General features: G+C 44.9%; 1 protein-coding gene across 3 annotated transcripts in view; it reads right to left on the bottom strand.

Annotated features, from left to right (window-relative positions):
- plrdgb (PITP-less RdgB-like protein) overlaps window positions 1–23,184 on the bottom strand; it is a 169,669-nt gene that overhangs the window by 48,434 nt on the left and 98,051 nt on the right. For all 3 annotated transcript variants that reach the window (XM_060936422.1, XM_060936421.1, XM_060936420.1), the window contains 5 exons: window positions 17,209–17,313; window positions 4,910–4,980; window positions 4,589–4,809; window positions 2,784–2,973; window positions 1,083–1,205 (listed from right to left, as the gene is read on the bottom strand). In XM_060936422.1, coding sequence (XP_060792405.1) covers window positions 1,083–1,205; window positions 2,784–2,973; window positions 4,589–4,809; window positions 4,910–4,980; window positions 17,209–17,313 — 710 coding nt within the window. The remainder of the gene's footprint in view (window positions 1–1,082; window positions 1,206–2,783; window positions 2,974–4,588; window positions 4,810–4,909; window positions 4,981–17,208; window positions 17,314–23,184) is intronic.

Here is a 23,184-nt window from a genome sequence, read left to right on the forward strand (position 1 = left end):
CTGCAGATGAGCAGCAATGTTCTTTTTGGAGAGCAGTGGCTTTCTCCTTGCAACCCTGCCATGCACACCATTGTTGTTCAGTGTTCTCCTGATGGTGGACTCATGAACATTGACATAAGCCAATGTGAGAGAGGCCTTCAGTTGCTTAGAAGTTACCCATGGGGTCCTTTATGACCTCGCCGACTATTACACACCTTGCTCTTGGAGTGATCTTTGTTGGTCGACCACTCCTGGGGAGGGTAACAATGGTCTTGAATTTCCTCCATTTGTACACAATCTGTCTGACTGTGGATTGGTGGAGTTCAAACTCTTTAGAGATGGTTTTGTAACCTTTTCCAGCCTGATGAGCATCAACAATGCTTTTTCTGAGGTCCTCAGAAATCTCCTTTGTTCGTGCCATGATGCACTTCCACAAACATGTGTTGTGAAGATCAGACTTTGATAGATCCCTGTTCTTTAAATAAAACAGGGTGCCCACTCACACCTGATTGTCATCCCATTGACAATGAGGAGCAAATCCTAGAGGTTTTGTATACCCTTTAGAAAATTATAAAGGGTTCACTAACTTCCAAGCACCACTGTACATGCTTCATCAATTTCTTCAACTCAGAGTCCTACTTGAGACTTATTAATGTACCGAACAGATCTATTACGTTCATTTTTATGTCAAAAATGTCTGCATGAGTTTATTCTGGTATCAGATTGACTGCTGGCAACAATGCAATATTGATCAAGGCAACATTCAAGTGATTCTCTTGTGCATTTTCAGCTTCATAGCAAATGTATTACACTGCCAGAGACAGACAGTCAAAGAACAGTCACAAAGGGCATAAAGCTTTCTGTGGCCAGGAGACATTTCAGAAGGTATGTTTTGAAGAACAGAAGTGTTTTTGACTTCTGAAAGCAAGACAAGAGTTGAAGTGCTTGTCAAAGCAGACGTGTATTACATCAGATCAAGCTCAAAACCAGACAGATATGAAAAAGGTAGCAACCAGAAAACAGAAGAGTGTGTGTGTGTGTGTGTGTGTGTGTGTGTGTGTGTGTGTGTGTGTGTGTGTGTGGAGGAGGAGGAGGGTGTTTACCTTGAGGCTCTCAGTGCTGTAGTTTGTTGTGTCAGTCATGGGACTTGTGTGCCGCTTGTCGCCACTAAAGCACAGTGCGTCAAAACAAAGCACTCCACCGACACAGTCAGCCACCAAGCACACCTCAAGGGAAAAAAGAAAACATAATGTATTTGAATACATTTGCAGTTCATTGCTGCACTGCTAATAACGCTAACCAGAAGCTCAAGGACATAGGAGCTCATCTGGCCTGCCATCAAAACAACCATGACGACCAAAACAGAACTGAAATGTGACCATGTGAAAGAGGACCAACCTCTACGACTAACTGTTTACAACAGGAAAATCAACAAAGGATTAAATTTTGATCCGAGTGAAGATCGACCCAAAACATCGATCAGAACTGAAACTGGATGAGAAATGAGAGAGGAGATTTTTTTACAATTCTCGTAAAAAGTCCGAAAACTCCTTAAGATGAATTTATAAAAACTTGAACTGACTCTTAAATCACCTTAAACACTGTTTATTTTACTCTGATGATGAAGTCAGTGACGTCGAAACGTCAGTTTATGATATCGCTAGCTTTTATTATTCAATGTAAAACAAAAGTTGTCTTAATTTTGATAACTACATTTATCAAGGATGCCACCAGTGTTGCCAGATACTGCTGACGTTTTCCAGCCCAAAATATGCATTTAAAACTGTCAATTGGGCAGGAAACCGCCCAATCTGGCAACACTGGATGCCTCACACACACACAAAAAAAAATGGTGTCGTCTTTGTTTTTCAACCAAAAGAAACAAAATCTAACCTGAAAAGATTTTGTTCTCCTTCCAAAAATGCTCCTCATTGAAACCTTCCATATCAACAACTGCACCGTTTTAAAAAATCCCTTTACACGGAACACGATTCCTTGCTTAAGGTGTTACTATAGAAATGATAACGTATTAGCGTGAGCACGTTAAAGGAGAACTAAAGTCACTGTTCAACTTGCTTTATTTCTTAATTAACGTGTTATTCAATTACGTTTTCGGTTTTAGTAACCTTATATTGTGACTCGTATTGGCAACTAATTGCAATTAAATATTATACTTATCGGCCTATTTGTTTTTTAGCCGTGTTGAATTTAGTTCATTTGGTCCACGGCAGGCGTCGCTTATCCGCGCGATCTTCACGAGACTTGTGCGAGACTTCGAAACGTGAAGCGTCAGCCAGGTGTCAGTGCCACCGTTTTGAAAACTGTTTTCCAAACGAAATATTGCACAAAAACGAGTTTAAATGACGATTACTGCCAACTTTTTTCAAACTTTCCTGATCGCTATCAAAACAAACAAAACTTCCGGCTTGATTACGTCAGCGTTCGAAAGAGGGCGCGCGCGCCTTTTGACAACGTTGGCAGATGTCGGTCACTCTGATTTCCGCTGTACGTTTTACTTCCGTCCTACGATGTCTCACACAGGTCTCAGCGAATCTCGTTTATGGCCGTTGCTTTGACATACAGACTGATATATTACAGAGCATATTTCAAACACTCATAACTTGCTATAGCAGCGACAAAATAGCGATCAAAAATACATTCCTATATTTAATAAAATGAGATAAACAGAATTTTTATGATAAATTTGCCTTCAGTTCTCCTTTAAACATCCAGCGTTCCACTCTGAGCTTTCTGATTAATCTGAATCAAGAATGTGACATGATTTATGCAGAACTCGTGATTACCTGCCCGGTGAAGCTGAGCCCCTCGGGCGACTGGAGGAAGTCATGATACACCTGATTGGCCTGAGCGATCACCGCTGCCACGGCGTCCTGGTACTGAGGAGCAGCGATGGCGAGGATGGGCAGAGCAGCCAATGGCAAGTGATCCACACTACTGCAAACACAGCTCTCGTCGTAGCTGTACGGATTCAAGCTAAAAGGAAACAGAAGAAGAGTTTGCTAATTTTCCGAATGCGTTCAGAAATGTACAGCATTCGGTCTCACTGGAGGAAAGGGGTCCTCAAGCACCAGGAAACTTCCACAAATTCGATTAAAGAATGATGATGAATTTGTACGTTCAACCCAAGATGACATTTCGTGGTCTCGGTTCACTGTAAGGGAAAGTGTCTGGGGTAATTGACAAAAATTAAATATTCATGTCCCTGGAACTGAGTCTCCACTGGGATGAGGTTCAGTCAAGCAGATGCACTAAAAAAAAAAAAAAAAAAAAGTTACAGCATCTCTGTCTCTGTGAACTACATGCCTCATTAGAGTGGTGAAGCTCCAGTAACCCTGCTGTTGTTTTCCCCACCAGAGACTGGCAGTTTGATAAATAATTGACCGCAGTCCCCTGCTGAGACCGTGCGAGGATTCGGCTTCCTCCTTTGGCATGTATGCACCGACCGAATGTTTCCTACCAACAGAAGTGATTCTCCTGGAGGTAATTATAACAGCTTGACGGAGGACATCAAAGAAGAGAAACACATCCAAGAAAAAGCATGAAAAAACAAGAAGGGACCCTTGAAACACTTCTTAAATTCAATCAGTTTTTTTTTTTGGTGTGAAACTTGGCACTTCTTTTCAGCCGGGTCTCTCGGTGCAGTCCCGGATTTTAAAACATTTCATCTCGTCTCCACATCACTTGGAATCCAGCTGGAGATCAGCAACAGACTCACCGCCGGCCACTTTAATAGGAACTCGTTCTTGATTCTTGGCTGCAGGAGTGGAACCCAACGTGCTCTTCTGTTTTCTGTTGCATGCTGAGATGTTTTTCTGCTCACCACAGTTGTAAAGAGTGATTATATGAGTTGCTCTATCCTTCCTGGCAAAAATAAAAAGCTCGAACTGCTCAATCTGGCCATTTTCTGATCTCTGACCTCTCATATCAACAAGGCGCTTGTTTCCACCCACAGAACCGACGCCCATTCACTCACTCGATGTTTTTTGTTCTTTGCACCATTCTGTGTGTGAAAACCCCAGGAAGGAGATCAGCAGTTTCTGAAATACTCAAACCAAATACCCATCAGGCTCAAACCAACACCCATGCCACACTGAAAGAAAGTCACACTTTACTGTGAGATCACAATTTTTCCCCATTCTGATGTTTGAACATCGTGAACATTAACTGAAGCTCTTGATTTACATGATTTGATGCATTGTGCTGTTGTCAAGCGATTGGCTGGTTAGAGAACTGCAGAAAACAGAACAGCAGGTGGATGTAGGGGCGTTCCTAATAAAGTGGCCGCTGAGTGTTTAAAACGAGCCAGTGATTTATAGAAACAGGTCGTGATCACTACCTTCTACACAGCACCTTGACATTCAGACACGTCAATAAGTAAGTGCGTGCGTGCAGTTTTGGTTTGACTCAGGGTCTATTCTTGCCTCATGCTCTCGAGATAGATCGGCTCTGGATTTTATCCATCATCGTGACCCTGGCCAAGATAAAGCGCTAAACAAAAGGTACGTTTCTGTGTACTGCTATCATTCTCTCATTCAAGTCAAGTCTATTCTTCGTACATGATTCTTCCTTATTAAAATAAACAACTTACTGAGAGACGAACGAGAAAGCTTCGGCACACACAGGAGGGCAGGGCACCAAGCGCACTAGCATGCTATCTGCTGCTTCCTGAAAGTGAGCGCGTGCCACCCGCTCCAACACCGATGCCAGCGTCGCAGCGTCTCCCGCCTTCCCGCCTGGATCACCGCCTCCAGAGTCTAGAATGTGACCTCCATGAACGACCAGGATCAACAGCTGTGTTCTGCATTTCCTCTACAAGGTAACAAAGAAGCAGGAAAAGATCATCCACGTCAAGCTCAATAGCTGTATAGAGTCCGAAGTGTGACCTTCGGAGGAGGATCAGCACACTCACCTCCATGTCCTCCTGACCATCTACACTGCTCTGTGGTGCACACCGAGGGTGTCTCAGTCTGTACAGGCTTTCTGTGGAAGAGAGAAAAAAGCGTCGAGCTGAAAGGAAAAAAGTGTCGGAGAAATAATGGTGGTGATTCAAGCTGTCAAATCCGGCACCTGTGAAACAAACAGGAAGGTTTCAGAAGATCTCTCTCTCTCTCTCTCTCTGGAAGAATCACAGTTTCTCAAAAAAAATATTAATAATAAATGATACACCACGATGATCTCAACTGTTGACTATTTTTTAGCTTAACACAGAACCAAATGAATATCATGACTTCGGGAAACACTTTAAAAGTCCTGAGTGCCACGAGCTGTTTTATGGTTACACCTGAAGCAGATCGTTTACCAGGCTGCTTCAATTAATAGGTTTCTCTAAAATTACACACCTTTAACATCCGCAAGTGTAGTGCACTCTTAATAATAATAATAATAATTATTATTATTATCATCATCTCATCCGGCCGACAGGTGATGAGTTTATGCCATCAAGTGTTGTCTGTTGTCTGTCGTCCACGTTTCACGAAAATCGTTTCTTCTCTCTCAATTCTTCTCCGATTTGTATTCTTTTTGGCAGGAAGGTCGGTCTGCCTGGGGTGCATATAGAGAGCTTCTACCCAAATTTGCATAATTGCAATTAATAATGAAGATATGGAGTAATTAATCAATGCCTAATGAGCAGTTTCCAAACAAATCGCTTCTCCCTCAATTCTTCACCGATTTTGATTCTTTCTGGCATGAAGGTAGGGATACCTAGAGTGCATATAAATTCTACCGATTCACTTTATTACAATTATTAATGAAGTTATGGACTAATTAAGCCTTAATTCAACAGCAGTTGAACAAAAATCACTTCTCGGTCAATTCCTCGCCATTTTGGATTCTTTCTGGCAAATAAGTCAGTATTCCTAGGGTAGATATCGCTTCTATATATAGCTTGTATATAGTGTATAGAGCTTGCAACATTTATTGCACAAGGTGGCCCACTTTAGATCGTTCCTTCTGGACTAGATGGGGCGAGCGAGACCGTCGATGACGGCGTAGTTTTTGTCCTTTCCCAATATATCAGGCCAATACATTGTATTCATAAGGTTTTTGTTTTACAACAAAATAATAATTAATTTAGCCAGTGATTATGATCGAACACTATCAATGCAAAGTCGTGCAGAGCACAATACTTGCAAAAATCACAAAGAAACGGAAGTTATGGCCGATTAGGTGTTTTTACAAGATTTGATCTTGGTGACCTTGACCTTTGGCCTTGACCCACCAACAACTAATGATGTCTTTGTGAGACCCTACTGAGTTGTCCTGTGCATTTTGGTGAAGATTGGTCGAGAACTGATGACACTACAGCACCAACAAACAAACAGATCAATAAGGTCACTTCAGATTACCAGACCACCAGGGGGAGCTATATTTTTTAAAAACAAAATATGCTTTTTTGCGTATCATTTTGCGAAAAGATTTACATCAAGTAATCACAGGGGCTACCTTGTGGTGTTAAAAAAAGTAAAAACGTCAATATACATAATTAACGTCAGAAAATCCGAAGAAACAATGAGCGTAAAATGTTCATATGGGGAAAAAATGTAAAAATAAAAATGTAGAAGAAGAGGAAAAACAGGACCAAAACAAGTAAGACACCAATCCTAATTAATCAGATTTAGTCAATTTGTCTGCTTTCTTGCTTGTTAAGCAGCTAGCTACAAAGTATGTTAAGCTAGCTAGTATCTAGCATCCTGTTTGGTTGGTTTTGTTTAGTGATACTCAAACCTTAGCTATAATTTGAAAAGTGATATAATTATGACGATAGCGTACTCGAATAAATAGCTGTAAATAGATAAATTAATACGATGGCTTAAATTTGCTGTATTGTTCTTAAAACTGCATGTGTGCCTTGATAAGAGCACCGTCAGCACGTCGCTGGACATTCTTTTACTCCAGAAGACATCAAGAAACGAGCTTGGTAGATGGATGGATGTGATTTCTTGTGACTGTGCCAATCGGATTCCGTTAGACTTCGTGAAGCTGGATTCGATCTGAACGTCAGCTCAGTGCTCATGACAGCTGGACTGAGCACCGAGGATTCATCAGACCACTCACGCATCACTGAACACGAACAAAACCCTGGTCAGTGTTCTCCATCACTCAAGCGCACGTAGACAGAATTTTCTCTCTAACCGGCACTGATTTTGAAGCATCACGAGTGCTTTTGGATTGCGTTAATTGCAGGCGTTTCTAATCAGATAATTGCAGAGGGCAAAAAAAAATCGGAGTATTAATTAACGCAGAATGACTCATGACACTCAAGTTCCTGCCTGGAACAAATAGGAGGCAGTGAAGCATGTGAGGTGCTTTACTGATGTTTTTCTGTGAAGCGCTGCTAATCTCCTGTACATGGCATGGGTCAGAAGACCAGACAAGCGACACTGTCGAACGAGGATCTGCTGCAAGTCAGGACGAGATAAAATTAAGGCTTCGAGTGACACCGAGGTCAAAAAAGGACCTGGTCAAAACACACCTGAATATTTCCTACTGCAGACTTCCACTGCGTCATAAACTTGCAGCCAATGGTGACTCTTTGCATGTGTGGGTGAAAACACAGAAGTCAAACAGTAATTATTTTTTCCATTACATAAACATCACTCAAATTACAGCTCTCCCATTAGGCTTCTCATGAAAAGCAATTATTCAAATTGCACACTGTACCACCAGAGCTAGAATCTGCGCTTCTATTTTGCTTCACTTACCTAATAAATGTTTGATAACGTGTGTTCAGCTCGACAACGTTGCAACTGCAACTGCGAGGCAGAAATAAATTACAGGCTGTTCCAGAATTTCAGTGCCATTTACAAAAACATGTCAACAGTTCAATATTGATGATGACCTGGTGACTTGTCCAGGGTGTACCCCGCCTTTCGCCCGTAGTCAGCTGGGATAGGCTCCAGCTTGCCTGCGACCCTGTAGAACAGGATAAAGCGGCTACAGATAATGAGACGAGATGAGTTCAATATTGAGAACTGCAATGAATGTTTGTTGAGCGCTGGTGTTCAAAATCATACTGAAGGAAAACACTTGTGGTGTTTCTTGCAGTCTCATCAGCGATTGCAGATCTGCCTCCAGGTTCCCAGTGGGCCTTTAAATGCACAAAGGTTAACACTAAACAAAAAAGATGATGCATTAATTAAGCATTAACAGCTGGAATCAATGTTATTTGATGAAGTATACACGGACAGACCATTCATACTGTCGTGTAAGCAATAAAACATGAGCGCATGCTGTTATGGGAAAATAATCAACATTTCCAGTTGATTTATTCTCGTGAGTCTCCAGAGTAATAATTTGTCGAAAAGAAGGACTCATATTAAAGCTTAAAGAGTCAGAGCTGCAGCGTGGCTCACCACTGCACTTTATTTCATATTCACTGCCAGATGTGGACAAATTACTGAAATCCTCATTATGCTGCATCACACACTTTCTCTTCATCTTGCAGTCTCTCTGTAAATCTGAACGAGACCATCAGTGACGGTGTAGCTCACTCCGGCCCCGTCTAGTCCACAAGGAATTATCTAAAGTGGGTCACCTTGCGCAATAAATGTTGCAAGCTATATACACTATATACAAGCTATATATAGAACCTATATCGTTGGCATCCATCCATCTCAAGAGACAATGGTGCAGCACTAGCATATTCTAGAGTGGCTGAATAGGCCAACTCTAGAGTGACGGTAGTCTGGTTAACACCAGACCATATCACAAGTGAAATATGGTCTGGAATCCGCCTATTGAATTTCTCGTAGGGGAGGTGTGGTTTACGATTGTCAACGGCCGTTTATTGGACGTTGCGAATGTCTATCATTTGGTGTATACGTAGCCCATGGCCAATCATGGCAGTTGTACCCGGTGACGTAGTTAGAGCGACGAAGACAACGAAGAGGCGAAGAAGAGAAGGAAAGAGAAAGAGAAGGCAAAACAAAAATAGGAAAACAATGGCACCAAACGATTACTGCCGTTTGTGCAAGACAAAAATGAGACTTTTACCAAACCCTGTCGGGAGCAAGCCAAAGGCATCTGTCTTCGTGTCAACGAAAGACTGTAACGCCAAACGCTGTTCTTTTTTTTAAAAACAAACTTTCGCTCTAAACTATTCAGAACAGTGTCTAAAGCTTGATCGAAAGTTTGGTTCGTATCGCTCGCCGCCATGTTAAATGTGATCCATAAACAGTCCCAAATACACTACAAGCTTCCGTTTGTCGAGTAGTACACGTCACCGTCTTTCCACCCCTCCCCACTCTCTGATTGGCTCCCTAACTCAGGCGAGCCTTTAGACCATAGTTTCCATGCTGTCTTTTCAGATCGGAACAATCTGGGAAGCCTTGGGTTGCCCAGACGTCAAGACTCCCCTCTCTGCATTACTGGTATAACCCAAAGGAACGGATGAACCAATACAATTTGATACCAGTGCAGCTGCAGGAGTTGCCAGAAGGCAATGCAATACACTGTTCAACTGCCTTAGGGCTCCATTCCGGTCTCGAGACCACTTCATGAAGGTCTTGGTCTCATCTCAGAATCAAGAATATTTTTACTCGGTCTTGTTTCCGGTCACTGCAAGTGGGCCTAGTGGTTCATGTGTCTGCCTCTCAACCGGGAGATCACGAGTTCTACTTGTGGTCGGGTCATACCAAAGACCATCATAAAAATGGTACCTACTACCGTCTGGCAACGCATGCTTCAATACAGATGTGAGTGAGGAAGTCAAACTCTCATGGTTACCAGAGGACTAGCCCCACACTGTAACCCTAGTTGTATAGGCAAGAGGCTGACAGCTATCAAAATGGAGATCGGCACCGCACCCATACGCCTTAAAGAGTTGGTTAGCACTGGGACAGGAGACTGCTTGGGAAGACCAGATTCTGTTGAGAGAGGGACTTTGACTTGTTTCCCATCTCAGACGTAGAAGACTCTGGATTTTATTTCAAGACCTTAACTATGAGGATTTCGCTAGATGCCTGTGCATTGTCCGATTTATTGAATGAAGGTTGAATAAAGATGTTGAAGATGATTTCAGCTCTTTGTGTTTGTTTGTATGTGGATCTTTCAGATCAATGGGAGACATTCCTGTGGTTTGCATGTTAAACATTTTGCCATCCATAGGTGCCAAAGAAGGTAACTGGACTTGCTTGAAATCCTTGAAGACATTTCACCTCTCATCCGAAAGGCTTCTTCAGTTCTATCTGACTAGGGGGGAGTTCCAGGTGTTTATCCTCTAGTGGACCAAAAGCAACCCTAAGGAGAGTTGGTGAGGTCACATGGGTCGTTGACCCTCTTTCGGGCTGCTTTTGGTCCACTCGAGGATAAATACCTGGAACTCCCCACTCGTCAGACAGAACTGAAGAAGCCTTTCGGATGAGAGGTGAAACATCTTCAAGGATTTCAAGCAAGTCCAGTTGCCTTCTTTAGCATCTACAGTTTACAATGACCTGGATGACTGAGAACCTTCACAGAAACATTTCGTCATGCAGTGTGGGACTCAAACTAGCCAGGTCCTGGTCTCAACACCTTCTTGCTGTGCCTTGGTCTCGTCTTTCTCGATACACTCTGATCTTGGTCTTGACTCCAACCCTGTTGAATTCTCGCTCACCTCTTTCAGATCCTTGGAGCAGCTTTTGGATTTTCTCAGTCGTAACATTCCTCAGGACCTCAGCTCCATTCTCATGGTCTGACTGCTTGGCAAATCTTTCTTCATCTTTCTTGACATATCTGTTTCAATTCCACCACAGCCTTCTTCAAGTAAAGGTCAGGAGACTGCCTGGGTCTCTCTTTCTGCACATTTTACCTTGATTTATCTTTGTGTATTATACCGTAAATGCACAAATGTGCATTTTTCTGTTTTTTATTTAAAAATATGGGGTGCAATCATTTGCCCTTAAATGTTTTATGACCTACGATATCATCATCTCTAAGTTCTGCATAAATATTAGAACAAATCTCTCAGCTCTCACTCAACTCCTGAGAGGCCCAACACCTGTCAGCAGATAAGCTTTTTCCATTTATCCTGATCTTTAAATAATTCAGCTTCTGTTACAGAGTCCAACGATGTCAATCTTGCTGTGAGTGACTCAGTAGTGTTTTGGATCCATCGCTCTCTTGGTCGTCCTACAGGTCTTTTAATCGTAGGTTTCCAGATGAACCATTTCTTTGGTATTCGTTGGTTCTCCATTCTCATCACATGACCAAACCACCTAGGTTGGGCACACTCCATAAAAGTTAGGACACTCTCTACACCCAGTTCTTGTCTAATTTTTTTTTTCATTCCTGATTTTATTGAGTTTGATTACACCCTTGCTCATTCTGAGAACTCTCATCGCCGCCGCCTGCACCCTACTCTTGGTCTTTGACATAAGGGTCCGTGTTTCACAGCCGTAACATAGTATTAGTCGTAGGATGGGCTTATATATGCATATTTTCACTTTTTGAGGTACGTGTTTGTCTTTTAGAAGGGGGAAGAACAGGTTCACATTTTTGCTATAGTTCACGTTTTTGCTATATGAGAACAAATGCAAAACGAAAATAAAGGTACAGTGCAAAACAAACTAAAAACGCAACAGCGAATCAGAACGTGCAATTACAAAACCAAAAAACACACCAAAAAACTACAAACAACAAATTCAGAAACGCAACAACAAAAATAAATAAACAGCAAAACCACAAATACACCAAAAACCATACATATTATACCAAATTCATAAACGCACAACAAAACAAAAACAACAGAAAAACCAAAATTACAACAGCAAAATGAAAAACACAACTAACAAAAAAACAGCAAAACTAAAAAACAGTAAATTCAGAAACACAACAAAATCAGAACCATAACAGCAAAACCAGAAACACTTTTGTTGCTTTGTTCATAGTTTTGTTGTTGTTTTGATGAAGCTTTCTATGAGATGTTTATTTACAGACATTTATGGAAGGAGCCTCCAGTTACAGAACATTGTAATGGTCAGTAATATCTTTGCCATGCGACAGCTTTCAGGACAATTTCCAGTTTCTCAGAAGCAAGACACGCCCCGGGTTGTTGTTTTTTTTGTGCCTTATTCACTTTAACAGAAAGAAAAAAAAACAGACCCTGGTGAAGAGAGACAACTGTTTATATCTGGGAGTGAACTCATCTCATGGATGTTCCATAGTTCCAAAGTTGGGACGCTGTGTAAACTAGAGATAAAATCAGAATCTGATGATTTGCAAATCATGGAAACCCTGTATTTCATAGAAAATAGTACAAAGATAACATATCAAAGGTTGAAACTGAGAAACGTTATTGTTTTTTGAAAAATATATGCTCATTTTGAATTTAGTGCCAGCAATGTGTTTCAAAAAAAGTTGGGACGGGGTAACACAAGACTGAAAGACTTGTGTAATGCTGCTTTAATAAATAAATAAATTTAGAAAGGGAAAAAAAATCTAATTTGGTTAATTGGCAACGGGTCAGTAACATGATTAGGTATAAAAAGAGCATCCCAGAGAGGCGGAGTCTCTCAGAAGTAAAGATGGGGAGGGGTTCACTGCTCTGTGAAAGACTGTGTGGGCAAACAGTGCAACAATTTAAGAATAATGTTCCTCAATGTAAAACTGCAAAGAATTTATGGATCACATCATCTATGATCCATAATATCTTTAAAAGATTCAGAGAATCTGGAGAAATGCATGCAAGAGACAAGGCTGAAAACTGACATTGGATGCCTGTGATCTTCAAGCCCTCAGGAGACACTGCATTAAAAGCAGACACATGTCTGTAGTGGAAATCACTGTATGGGCTCAGGAACACTTCAGAAAACCATCATATGTGAAAACAGTTCATTACTGCATCCACAAATGCAAGTTAAAACCAGATATAAACAATATCCAGAAACACCTCCACCTTCTCTGGGCCCGAGCTCTTTTACGATGGACTGAGGCGAAGTGGAAAATTGTCCTGAGGTCTGATGAATCAAAAGTAGAAATTCTTTTTAGAAATCATGGACACCACGTCCTCCAGGCTAAAGAGGAGAGGAACCATCCGGCTTGTTATCAGTGCACAGTTCAAAAGCATTCAGCATCTGTAATGGTATGAGGGGGCATTATTGCACACAACATGGGTAGCTTGTACATCTGGGAAGGCATCATTAATTCTGAATGATATATACATGTTTCAGAGCAATATGCTGCCATCCAGATGATGTCTTGTTCAGAAAAGGCCTTGTGTATTTCAGCAAGACAATGCCAAACTGCATTCTGCACATATAAAAATGGCATGTCTCCATAGTAAAAGAGTGCAGGTGCTAAACTGGCCTGCCTGCCTGCAGATCAGACCTGTCTCCCACTGAAAACATTTGTAATGAAAAATATGACAAAGGAGACCCTGGACTGTGGAGCAACTGAAATTGTATATCAGGCAAGAATGGGATAACATGATGGTTTCCGGTCTGTGCGAATATGGAGTAGACGCACATTTTCATGCTCCCACCTAATAAGCAATTTTCAACAATTTAGCCCCCTTATTTTACTACCCTACGAACATTCATTAATAGTTTTTAACTCCCAACGACCAACCTCTTCAAAAAATGTCAAAGAAACCCGACAGAAGACGGAAAGATGCCAAAGATAACTCTGCACCTAGCCAGACTGACATGGATGCTCTAGCCGCCATGCTGGAAAAGCACAGAGAGGCCCTTTCAACCGAGTTCAGAACTGCATTCTCTGCCTTTGAAACAAAACTGGAGGCGATTCATTCAAAAGTCGAGGGTCATGACAAATGTCTGTTGTCCCTTGAGTCCAACGCCAATACAGTCAGCGATAGCATCAGGGCCTTAGAGACGAACTGCTCAGCCCTAGCCAACGACAATGCTAAGCTAAAAGCAAAGGTCATGGATCTGGAAGGACGGAGTTGGAGGAATAACATTTGTATTATAGGCCTACCAGAGTCTGTCGAAAGTGCTCGTCCAACAGAATTCTTTTCTGGGTTCCTGGTGGAGGTACTGGGGGAGCGTATCCTTTCTTCTCCTCAGGAACTAGACCGTGCACATCATGTCCTCTCCTCCAGGCCAAAACCAGGTGAGAAACCTCGATCGGTCATTATCTGCTTCCACAAATTTCAAGTTTGTGACCTGGTGATTCGTGAGTCCCGCAAAATGAGAGGTAAACTCCGGTATCGAGGCGATACAATACACATTTTTGAGGGATTATAGTCCTGACATTTTGGAACAACGATCCGAATACCGAGATGTCATGAAGGCGCTCTACAATCTCGGCCTCAAACCTGTTCTCCACTACCCGGCTAAGTTGTTCGTCACGCTTGAAAAGGAAGGCAAGAAGCGGCTGTTTTCTCTCAAGGAGGCTTGGGAGCTGGTGTCTTCTTATCACGGTTCAGAGACCAGCAACGAGTAGGCATGGACTGTATGCCTCAGGTGCTAACTCAGCCTCATTCTCTGCATTGATGATGGACACGTTTTCCAGCCATTTGTGCACAATCATTTATAACCCTTTGCTTGATACTCCCAAAGGCTGTGGACTCAATGTGCAGTGAATTTGTATTTGAGTAATTGCTGTTTTGTTTATCATGCGATGTTGTTTATCAGGCTGAGTCACCAGGCATTAGTAGCCTTCTCTTCTCTTAGTATTAAATAGCCTACAGCATTACTGACCCCAGCTAGACCACTAATACCACCTACTCCTAGTTCTAGTGGGAGTTGACTTAAACCTGTTACTTGGATTGTTCAAGGGACTCTTTTTTTTTTCCAGGGGGGCATACTTATAGTCTTCTGGGTTGTGTGTTTTAGACCCGAGTGCCCAAGTCATGCATGGGAGCAGTGGTTGCTACCTTCTTGGTCGCCTCCTGGCGATGGGGGGGAGGGTTTGGATGATGGGCTGGGATGTGGTCTGTGTTTTTTTTTTTTATTACTATTTCCTTTGTTTTTCAGCCAGCAGCTACACACCTTTTTTTCCCTTTTGACAGTAAACACACTTTATAAAGCTAGACATTGCCATAGCACACTTCTACAATTCAAATGCAGGGACAGGGATATAAATTTGTGAGTTGGAATGTAAGAGGCATTGGTCATGTTATAAAATGAGCTAAAGTAACGGCGCATCTCAAGTCCGTGTCAGCTGACAGTGTTTCTGCAGGAAACACACATTAAGCAAAGTACTAAAGGGAAATTCAAGGTTAGCTGGGTGGACCAAATATATCAAGCTAATTTCACCACTAAAGCTAGGGGAGTGGCGATTTTAATTAGGAAAAACATCCCTTTCATTCAGTCCTCTACAATTAGTGATCCCAATGGTACTGTAGGTTCTTAATAGTGGCCAGAACCTTGAATTCTGTTCCAGTAACGCTCGTCAATCTCTATGCACCTAATTTTGACAACCCAGACTTTTTTCAAAAGGTCTTTAATGTGATTCCAGACATTTCTAACACTAGTATCATAATTGGAGGGGACTTAAATTGTGTTTTGGATCCACTCTTGGATAAACAGTTCTCCAAATCTCTCCATCAGTCAAACTCGAGCATTCGTTTGAACACTTTGATTGACAACCTCAACTTAGTTGACATATGGAGGCTTAAGCATCCAACTGTAAGAGACTATTCTTTCTTTTCCCCAGTGCATAAGTCCTATTCACTTATTGATTATTTCTTATTGGATTCAAAATTATTGTCGACAGTGGGCACTGTATCATATCATATCCCATTGTTATATCAGATCACGCCACGCTGTCCATGGTTCTTAAAATTGGTGAAGGTAGACCTAATGGCGGTCAGTGGTGCTTCGATTCGAAGCACCATAAGCACAAAAATAGCACAGTACACTTTACAACATGAAAACTCGGGACTCAAGGGGGAAGGGGGTGAGGGAGGGGGCGATCATGGGAGGGGGTAAGGGGGGAGGAGCAGAGGTATAGGTAACCCAGCGCAAACAAGCAGTCCGGTCCTGCAGCCGAAGACGGCGCTTACACACTTGTCACGCTGGGGGTAAAAGCGGCGACCGTGGGAAGTGGGGGAAGGAATACGAGGGGGGGGGGGGGGGTGTTAAGGTTTGTTGCTGTCTTTTTTTTGTTTCCTTTTTGGCACTTATTTCTCTGAAAAATTGAGGGCAAATCTATTTTACTTTCACTTGATTGCTTGTATTACCTTACTGAGTCCTTTAATAAATATACATTGAAATAAATAAGAATGGGACAACATTTTTCTTTCAAAACTACAGCAATTGGTCTCATCGCTTCCTAAACCATTACAGATCAACACAGTGGTAAACATGTTGCTGGCATCAAATTCAAAATGAGCATATACTTTTCAGTAAAGTGTTTTTATTTATATTTTACACAGCATCCCAACTTTTTTGGAAACAGGATTGTAACTATAAATGCTTAAAAGTGCAATGTGTTATTTATTCACAAACTCAACTTGGTAATCGTTGGCAAATTGCTGAGGTACAAGCACAATAACAGACTTCACTGACTCAGGATTATGAATAAACTTGGTCACATATTGATCGAAGGCTGAATCATTGGCTTAAAAATCGAAATCCTTTCGTTTGGAGGTTTTCAGTGGTAAAGGTGTTGAAGAGCTTGTGTATCACACCACCCCGGGAATTATTTTTGTATAACGGCACGGTCTGTTGTGTGTTATTCCTTACATACATCATTTCCAGGCTCTTGATGAACCTGCATAAGACCCACTTGTGTGAATTAAACCTCCAAGTGATAACAGTAGGAAGCCGGTTTCATTCCCGACTTTCACCCACTGGCAACATAATCATCCTCAGCAGAAAGTGGCTCGCTTCATAATCAGCTTGCAAGCCTATTTACACACAAATAATTTTTTGAAGATGCCACATGGTATTAGTGAAACGCTACATTATGCCAGAGGCTCTGCTGAGGTTCGACGTGCATGAGAGACTCTGCCAGACTGAGTCACTGTGCATCCTGCGCAGCTAATAAGATTTTAGAGAGTGAGGGTAACAATATGGTGATTATCTCAGCTGTGCTGAATTAATCACTGTGTGATCTTCTTCCCCTCTTGCCACCTCTATTCAGTCACACAGCAGGAGATAACACAGTCCACATAACCTTTTCTTCTCGACCAAATGAGTCTCTTGGCGAATACCATACATACACGTCTATGCAGTTTATCCTCCCAGGATGTCGCTGTATGTGGGTTTTGGGGCAGGAAATTATTCTGTTTACTGAAATTGCACATGAGGTGTGTAAGGTAGGTACCTCGTGAGCACTCCAGGTGGCCCAGGGTCTCAATTTGCTCCACCAGGTCGTTCGAGTTCCACTGGCTCATCTCCAGCAGGATGGCTGTCTTCCCCTCCATAACATCTGGCAACAAGAAGACAAACACATTTGCAGTCCAAACAGCATTTTAACAGCACTGCTTTGGGAACGGCAGTCTAATCGAGTCCTCATGCAGCAAGAACTAATTAGCTATGTTTACTCAGATTGCTTCTAACAAGCAATTTCCTTTGCTCTTTGCAGCCAAAGTTATTCGTTCAACTTGCAAATTAAATCCGTAATGGCAAATTAATTTTATCAGCTGTTGTCCACAATCCATTTGAGTTCATTTTCTCGGCGTCATGCAGAAAAAAAGCCCACTCACCATTTTTACATTCAGTAATGCCGCTCAACCTCCCCAATGATAACTGCATGAATGTACAGGTGTTCCTAATAAAGTGGACAGTGAGTATGCGTTCCAGTGCTCCAGTGATTTATGGGGTGCCAAGTGTCACCGGGTCCATTTCGTGGATGAAATGCATTTCGTCCATCACGGGATGCATTTCGTCCATCACGGGATGCATTTCGTCCATCACGGGATGCATTTCGTCCATCACGAGATGCATTTCGTCCATCACGAGATGCATTTCGTCCATCACGGGATGCATTTCGTCCATCACGAGATGCATTTCATCCATCACGGGATGCATTTCGTCCATCACGAAATCCATTTCGTCCATCACGAAATCCATTTCGTCCATCACTAAATGCATTTCGTCCATCACTAAATGCATTTCGTCCATCACTAAATGCATTTCGTCCGACGAAATGCATTCTGTGATGGACGAAATGCATTTCATCCACAAAATGGGCCCAGTGACACTTGGCACCCCATAGTGATTAACCATTGCATGGTAAATGCATTCAAACGTAAATCGGCACAAAGATCGATTTCCGTCAATCCAGATATCACAAATATAAAGAAGCGTTATTACATACTGTTGCGCTACACTCACCGGCCACTTTATTAGGAACACCCATCCATCCACCCACTGTTCTGTTTGATGCAGTTCTCTAATCAGCCAATCACTTGACAGCAACACAATGCATCAAATCACGCCGATACAAATCAAGAGCTTCAGTTAATGTTCACAATGATCAAACATCAGAATGGGAAAAATTGTGATCTGATCTCAAAGTGTGACTTTCTTTCACTGTGGTATGGGTGTTGGTTTGAGCCAGATGGACTGTTGGTTTGAGTATTTCAGAAACTGCTGATCTCCTTCCTGGGGTTTTCACACACAACAGTCTGTAGAGTTTACACAGACAGAATGGTGCGAAAAACAAAAAACATCATTGATTGAGTGAGTGAGTGAGTGAGTGAGTGAGTGAGTGAGTAACAGTTCTGTAGGTGGAAACAAACACCTCGTTGATAAGAGAGCTCAGAGGAAAATGACCAGATTCTAGGTGGTTCGATTTTTTTTTTTGCCAGGAAGGATATAGTAACTCATATAATCACTCTTTACAACCGTGGTGAGCAGAAAAGCATCTCAGCATGCAACAGAAAACAGAAGGACACATTGAGTTCCACTCCTGCAGCAAAGAACAGGGATCTTAGAATCAAGAACAAGTTCCTATTAAAGTGGCCGGTGAGTGTATAATCCTTCTTTCTAACACACTCAAGAAATATGACTGAGTGACTGATTTCACTCGCAACACATGAGCTGTTCAGTCAAATTAAACCCAAAGGCGATCAGACTGAATCCACCAAAAAAAAAGTTAATTGAGGTGAACTTTAACGTGACACATGAAAAAGTGTGATGAAAAGGAAACAAAAACGATCCAGCCATGCTCTCTTTCTCAAAATAAAAAAAAAGTTAAAAAATAATACAATAATGAAAGGTTTTCAGGGATCACTCTCTATTCTTTCCATTTCCTGTTTGCAGAAGTAGTTTTAACCTGTAGTCGTGTCATGGGGAGAAAAATATTCGCATATCATTCAGATACAACTGGAGTTTTCCGCTCCAGAAGCGTGAGCCTGTGCTGCGGCTCTTCATAACAGCACATCAATAACACACGTGGTTAGGCTCGTATTCCACAATCCGTTTATAGACACTGGGGTTTGATATGTTACACCTTGAGTAAGTAGTACACAATACCAGACTGAGAAAACTCTGTGTTCTATTTCGTTTCTCCTGACCGCCAGAGGCGGTGATTTCAGCACATGGATATCCATCACACGAACGTGCAGGTCGAGTAATAGTAACAACAAAGTCACGTGTGACCTGGGTGATGTCACCCCGTGACCCCGGCATAAAAGACCGGTAAACCCAGGAAGTGACCTCTTGCATCTTCTCGCGTTTGCAGGTTGCGAGTTGGATTGGAATTTGGACAAAGCGCTGTGTTAGTTTCGTTACCCGTAGGGTTGGGGCTGTGCTTACGCATCCTCCAAGAAACTGCGTTAAGTCCACCAATTCTTTTCTCTTGTCGTTATATTCGTATTGATTTGTTACTCCGTTAAGCTGAGTGCTCTCGCTCGGTGGAGTTAGCTGATTAGCCCTCCGAGGCGGTGTCCTCACCGCTGGAGGCCGGCTTGTTTTTGTTCAGGTAAGCGGTTTTCATTCATTTAAATTAAACCGGTGTTTCTCGCCACTGTTTATCAGTTCTGTGGCGCACGGCGCCTATCTTTGTTAATATTATCAACCGCCTTGTTTTGTGTAGCCTTGCCTCCGGCCTGCTCACGGGCCGGCTGTCTTGTGTGTTGTATTCGTATTGTTTGTTACTCCGTTAAGCTGAGTGCTCTCGCTCGGTGGAGTTAGCTGACTAGCCCTCCGAGGCGGTGTCCTCGCCGCTGGAGGCCGGCTTGCTTTCGTTCAGGTAAGCGATTTTCATTCATTTAAATTAAAGCGGTGTTTCTCGCCGCTGTTTGTTATCAGTTCTGTGGCGCACGGCGCCTATCCTTGTTAATATTATCGACCGCCTTGTTTTGTGTAACCTTGCCTCCGGCCTGCTCACGGGGCGGCTGTCTTGTGTGTTTTAGCGGCGTATGATGTCTTCTCACGCTAGTGAATAACTGTTTAGTTGCGTCCCGACCACGGGTGTGTTCGCCCGGTTGTTTTTTCGTTGCCGCCTGATTGTTTATTTTGGGATACTTACTTGGGGTGTTCTCGCCCTATTTTTTAAGTTCCCTTCTGCCAGCCAGGTGTCGTGGACCTATTCTCTTGCTGCGCCAACTGCCGGGCCCCCCTCGAGCCAGAGGACGGCCACCGCGAGTGCCCCTCGTGCCTGGGTATTGATCACCTGCGGCAGGGGCTGACGGACATAGCCTGCGCAGACTGCATGTGCCTGAGCGTGGCTGCGCGGACCGCCAGGCTGGCTCGGATGGATCCTCCGTCTGACATACCCCGGGCCTCGGGGGGACAGGACAGGGTGCCGGCTGCAGCAGCAGGGCCCAGCAAGCGCCGTGGGGCTCCCCCACACGTCTCCGCTTCCAAGGCGAAAAAGAAGCGCCCGGGCGATTTGGCTCGGAAGGTGGAGGTGATGTCCACCGAGCTGGAGGAGATGAAGGCCCTGCTGGCGAATCTCCAGCCTCCGCCACAGGGCAGCAGTGTTCCCGCAGCCACCCCATCTGCCTGGCAGCCCGACCGTTCGCCATCACCACCGCTTCTGTCACCGGCCGTTGATACACGCGGCCTGGATGAGCTGTCGATCCGGGCATCGGAGAGCTTTGACTGCGGTGGGTCTGACGGTCACGACTCCACCTCTCCGGCTGGTTCCCAGGCCACCAGCCATGGCACCATGGCAGCGTCGGAAGGCGGACGCTCATCCATCCAGCCAACGCTGAGGGCTGCATTGGCCCGTCTGGGGTTGGACACGCCCCCGGTGGCCCAGCATCAGAGCGCTTTCTTCAGAGGCTCCACACAGCCTTCCTCGTTGTCTGTTCCGCCCTCGGCCCCATACATCGAGGAGTTACAGAGGTGTTGGGCGGACCCTAGACGCCGTTCCCACCTCCCTAGTGACTGCAGGGCCCTGGCAGCAATGCAGGACGCCCCTACCTACGGCCTCCAGCAGATGCCCAACATTGAGCCCTCTGTGGCTGCCCTCGTCCTTTCGCCCAACGAAGCTCTGCGGCCTGACGCCCGATGCCCCCGCACTCAATGCCGCGCGACCGACGACCTCATCGTGCGGGGATACAACACGGCAGCACAAATGGGTCGTATTGACAACTCCATGTCCCATCTGCTGCTGGCCCTCGCCCAGACGCTGGAGGGGACGAGCGCGGCATCACGGGAGCTGTGTGACGCGGCTCTCCAGGCCTTTGCCTACTCGTCGCGGGAACTGGGCCGGCTGATGTTGTATCTCACCCTCGCCCGCCGGCAGATATGGCTGGCGCAGTCCCCTCTGGCCGAGCCCGACCGGCGTGTGCTGCGCTCTCTCCCTGTTGTCCCCAGGGAGCTGTTTGGCGAGGCTGCTCAGCAAGCCCTGAACCGGAGTGCCCAGGTCGTCCAGGCGCGACAGCAGTTCGCTGGCCTCCGCCAGGCCCACCACCACGGCAACGCTGCCCAGTCCTTCAGGGGGCCCACACCGACTCTGTCTCGGCCACGCACCCGCCAGGAGACCAGACGGGTTGATGACTTTCGTCGCCCCACCACCTCCTGGACCCGCGGCGCTGCCCCCTACACCCAGTCCGCTCCTCGTCGCCCCCATGGTGACCAACGGGGGAGGTCTGGGCGGCGCTGACATCAGCGCGCCGGCGGTCGGCCGCTTTTCCAGCGAACAGCTCCAAAGCTGGAGAGCGTTGACCCCAGACCCCTGGGTGCCGGTGACCCTCACCGAGGGTTACCGCATCCAGTTCTGCCGCCGACCGCCACGTTTTCATGGGGTCAAACACACCACCGTGAGCCATCCAGGGAAGTCCCTCGTCCTCCGGCAGGAAATCGCCACCTTCCTGGAGAAAGGAGCAATCTCTCCCGTTGACAGGCAGAGACAGCAAGGTGGGTTCTACTCCAGGTATTTTCTGGTTCCGAAGAAGGATGGCGGTATCCGCCCGATCCTCGACCTGAGGTCCCTCAACTCCCATTTGAAGACCATGAGATTCTGCATGCTGCGTACAATGGATGTCTTACACCACATCCAGGCGGGCGACTGGTTTGCCACCGTCGACCTGAAAGACGCCTATTTCCATGTTCCCATTGCGCCACACCACAGGCAGTTCCTGCGGTTTGCCTTCGAGGGCCAGGCTTTCGAGTTCAATGTTTTACCCTTTGGGATATCACTGGCACCCCGTGTGTTCACCAGGTGTGTGGCAGCGGCATTGGCACCACTTCAGGCAAGGAGTTTGCGTGTCCTGCCTTACCTGGACGACTGGCTCGTCTGTTCACGGTCAGCAGCTCAGGCCTGCACCGACATCGCGACTGTGCTCTCACATGTCGCAGAGCTGGGGCTCAGGGTGAATTACAAGAAGAGCTCGCTGGTGCCCAGCCAGGAGACGACTTTCTTGGGCATGCACCTGGATTCGAGGTCGTTGATGGCAACCCCCTCCCAGACCAGGATCCACAACATCCGCCTGCTGCGTGGCCGCTTCGGACGGGGCAGGTCACTCGCCCTGAAGACCTTTCAGCGCCTGCTGGGCATGCTTACGGCAGCCTCCTCTCTGGTCCCACTGGGGCTCCTGGACTTGCGTCCACTTCAGAGGTGGCTCAACGGTCTCCACCTCCACCCGGCGCTACGGGCTGTGTTCCTCGGCCTACAGCACTTCCTCCCAGGCCTGGCCGGCAGACACGTCCTGGTGCGGACGGACAACGCTACGGTAGTGTACTACATCAACCACCAGGGAGGCACCAAGTCCCTCCAGTGCTTGGAAGTGGCCGGCCAACTTCTGCGGTGGGCCCATCGACATCTCTTGAGCCTGCGTGCCATGTACTTGCCAGGCACTGCCAACAGGGCAGCGGATCTGCTGTCCCGCCAGAACCCCGATCC

Source organism: Neoarius graeffei, chromosome 12 (genome assembly GCF_027579695.1).
Source record: "Neoarius graeffei isolate fNeoGra1 chromosome 12, fNeoGra1.pri, whole genome shotgun sequence".
Lineage (NCBI taxonomy): Eukaryota > Metazoa > Chordata > Actinopteri > Siluriformes > Ariidae > Neoarius > Neoarius graeffei.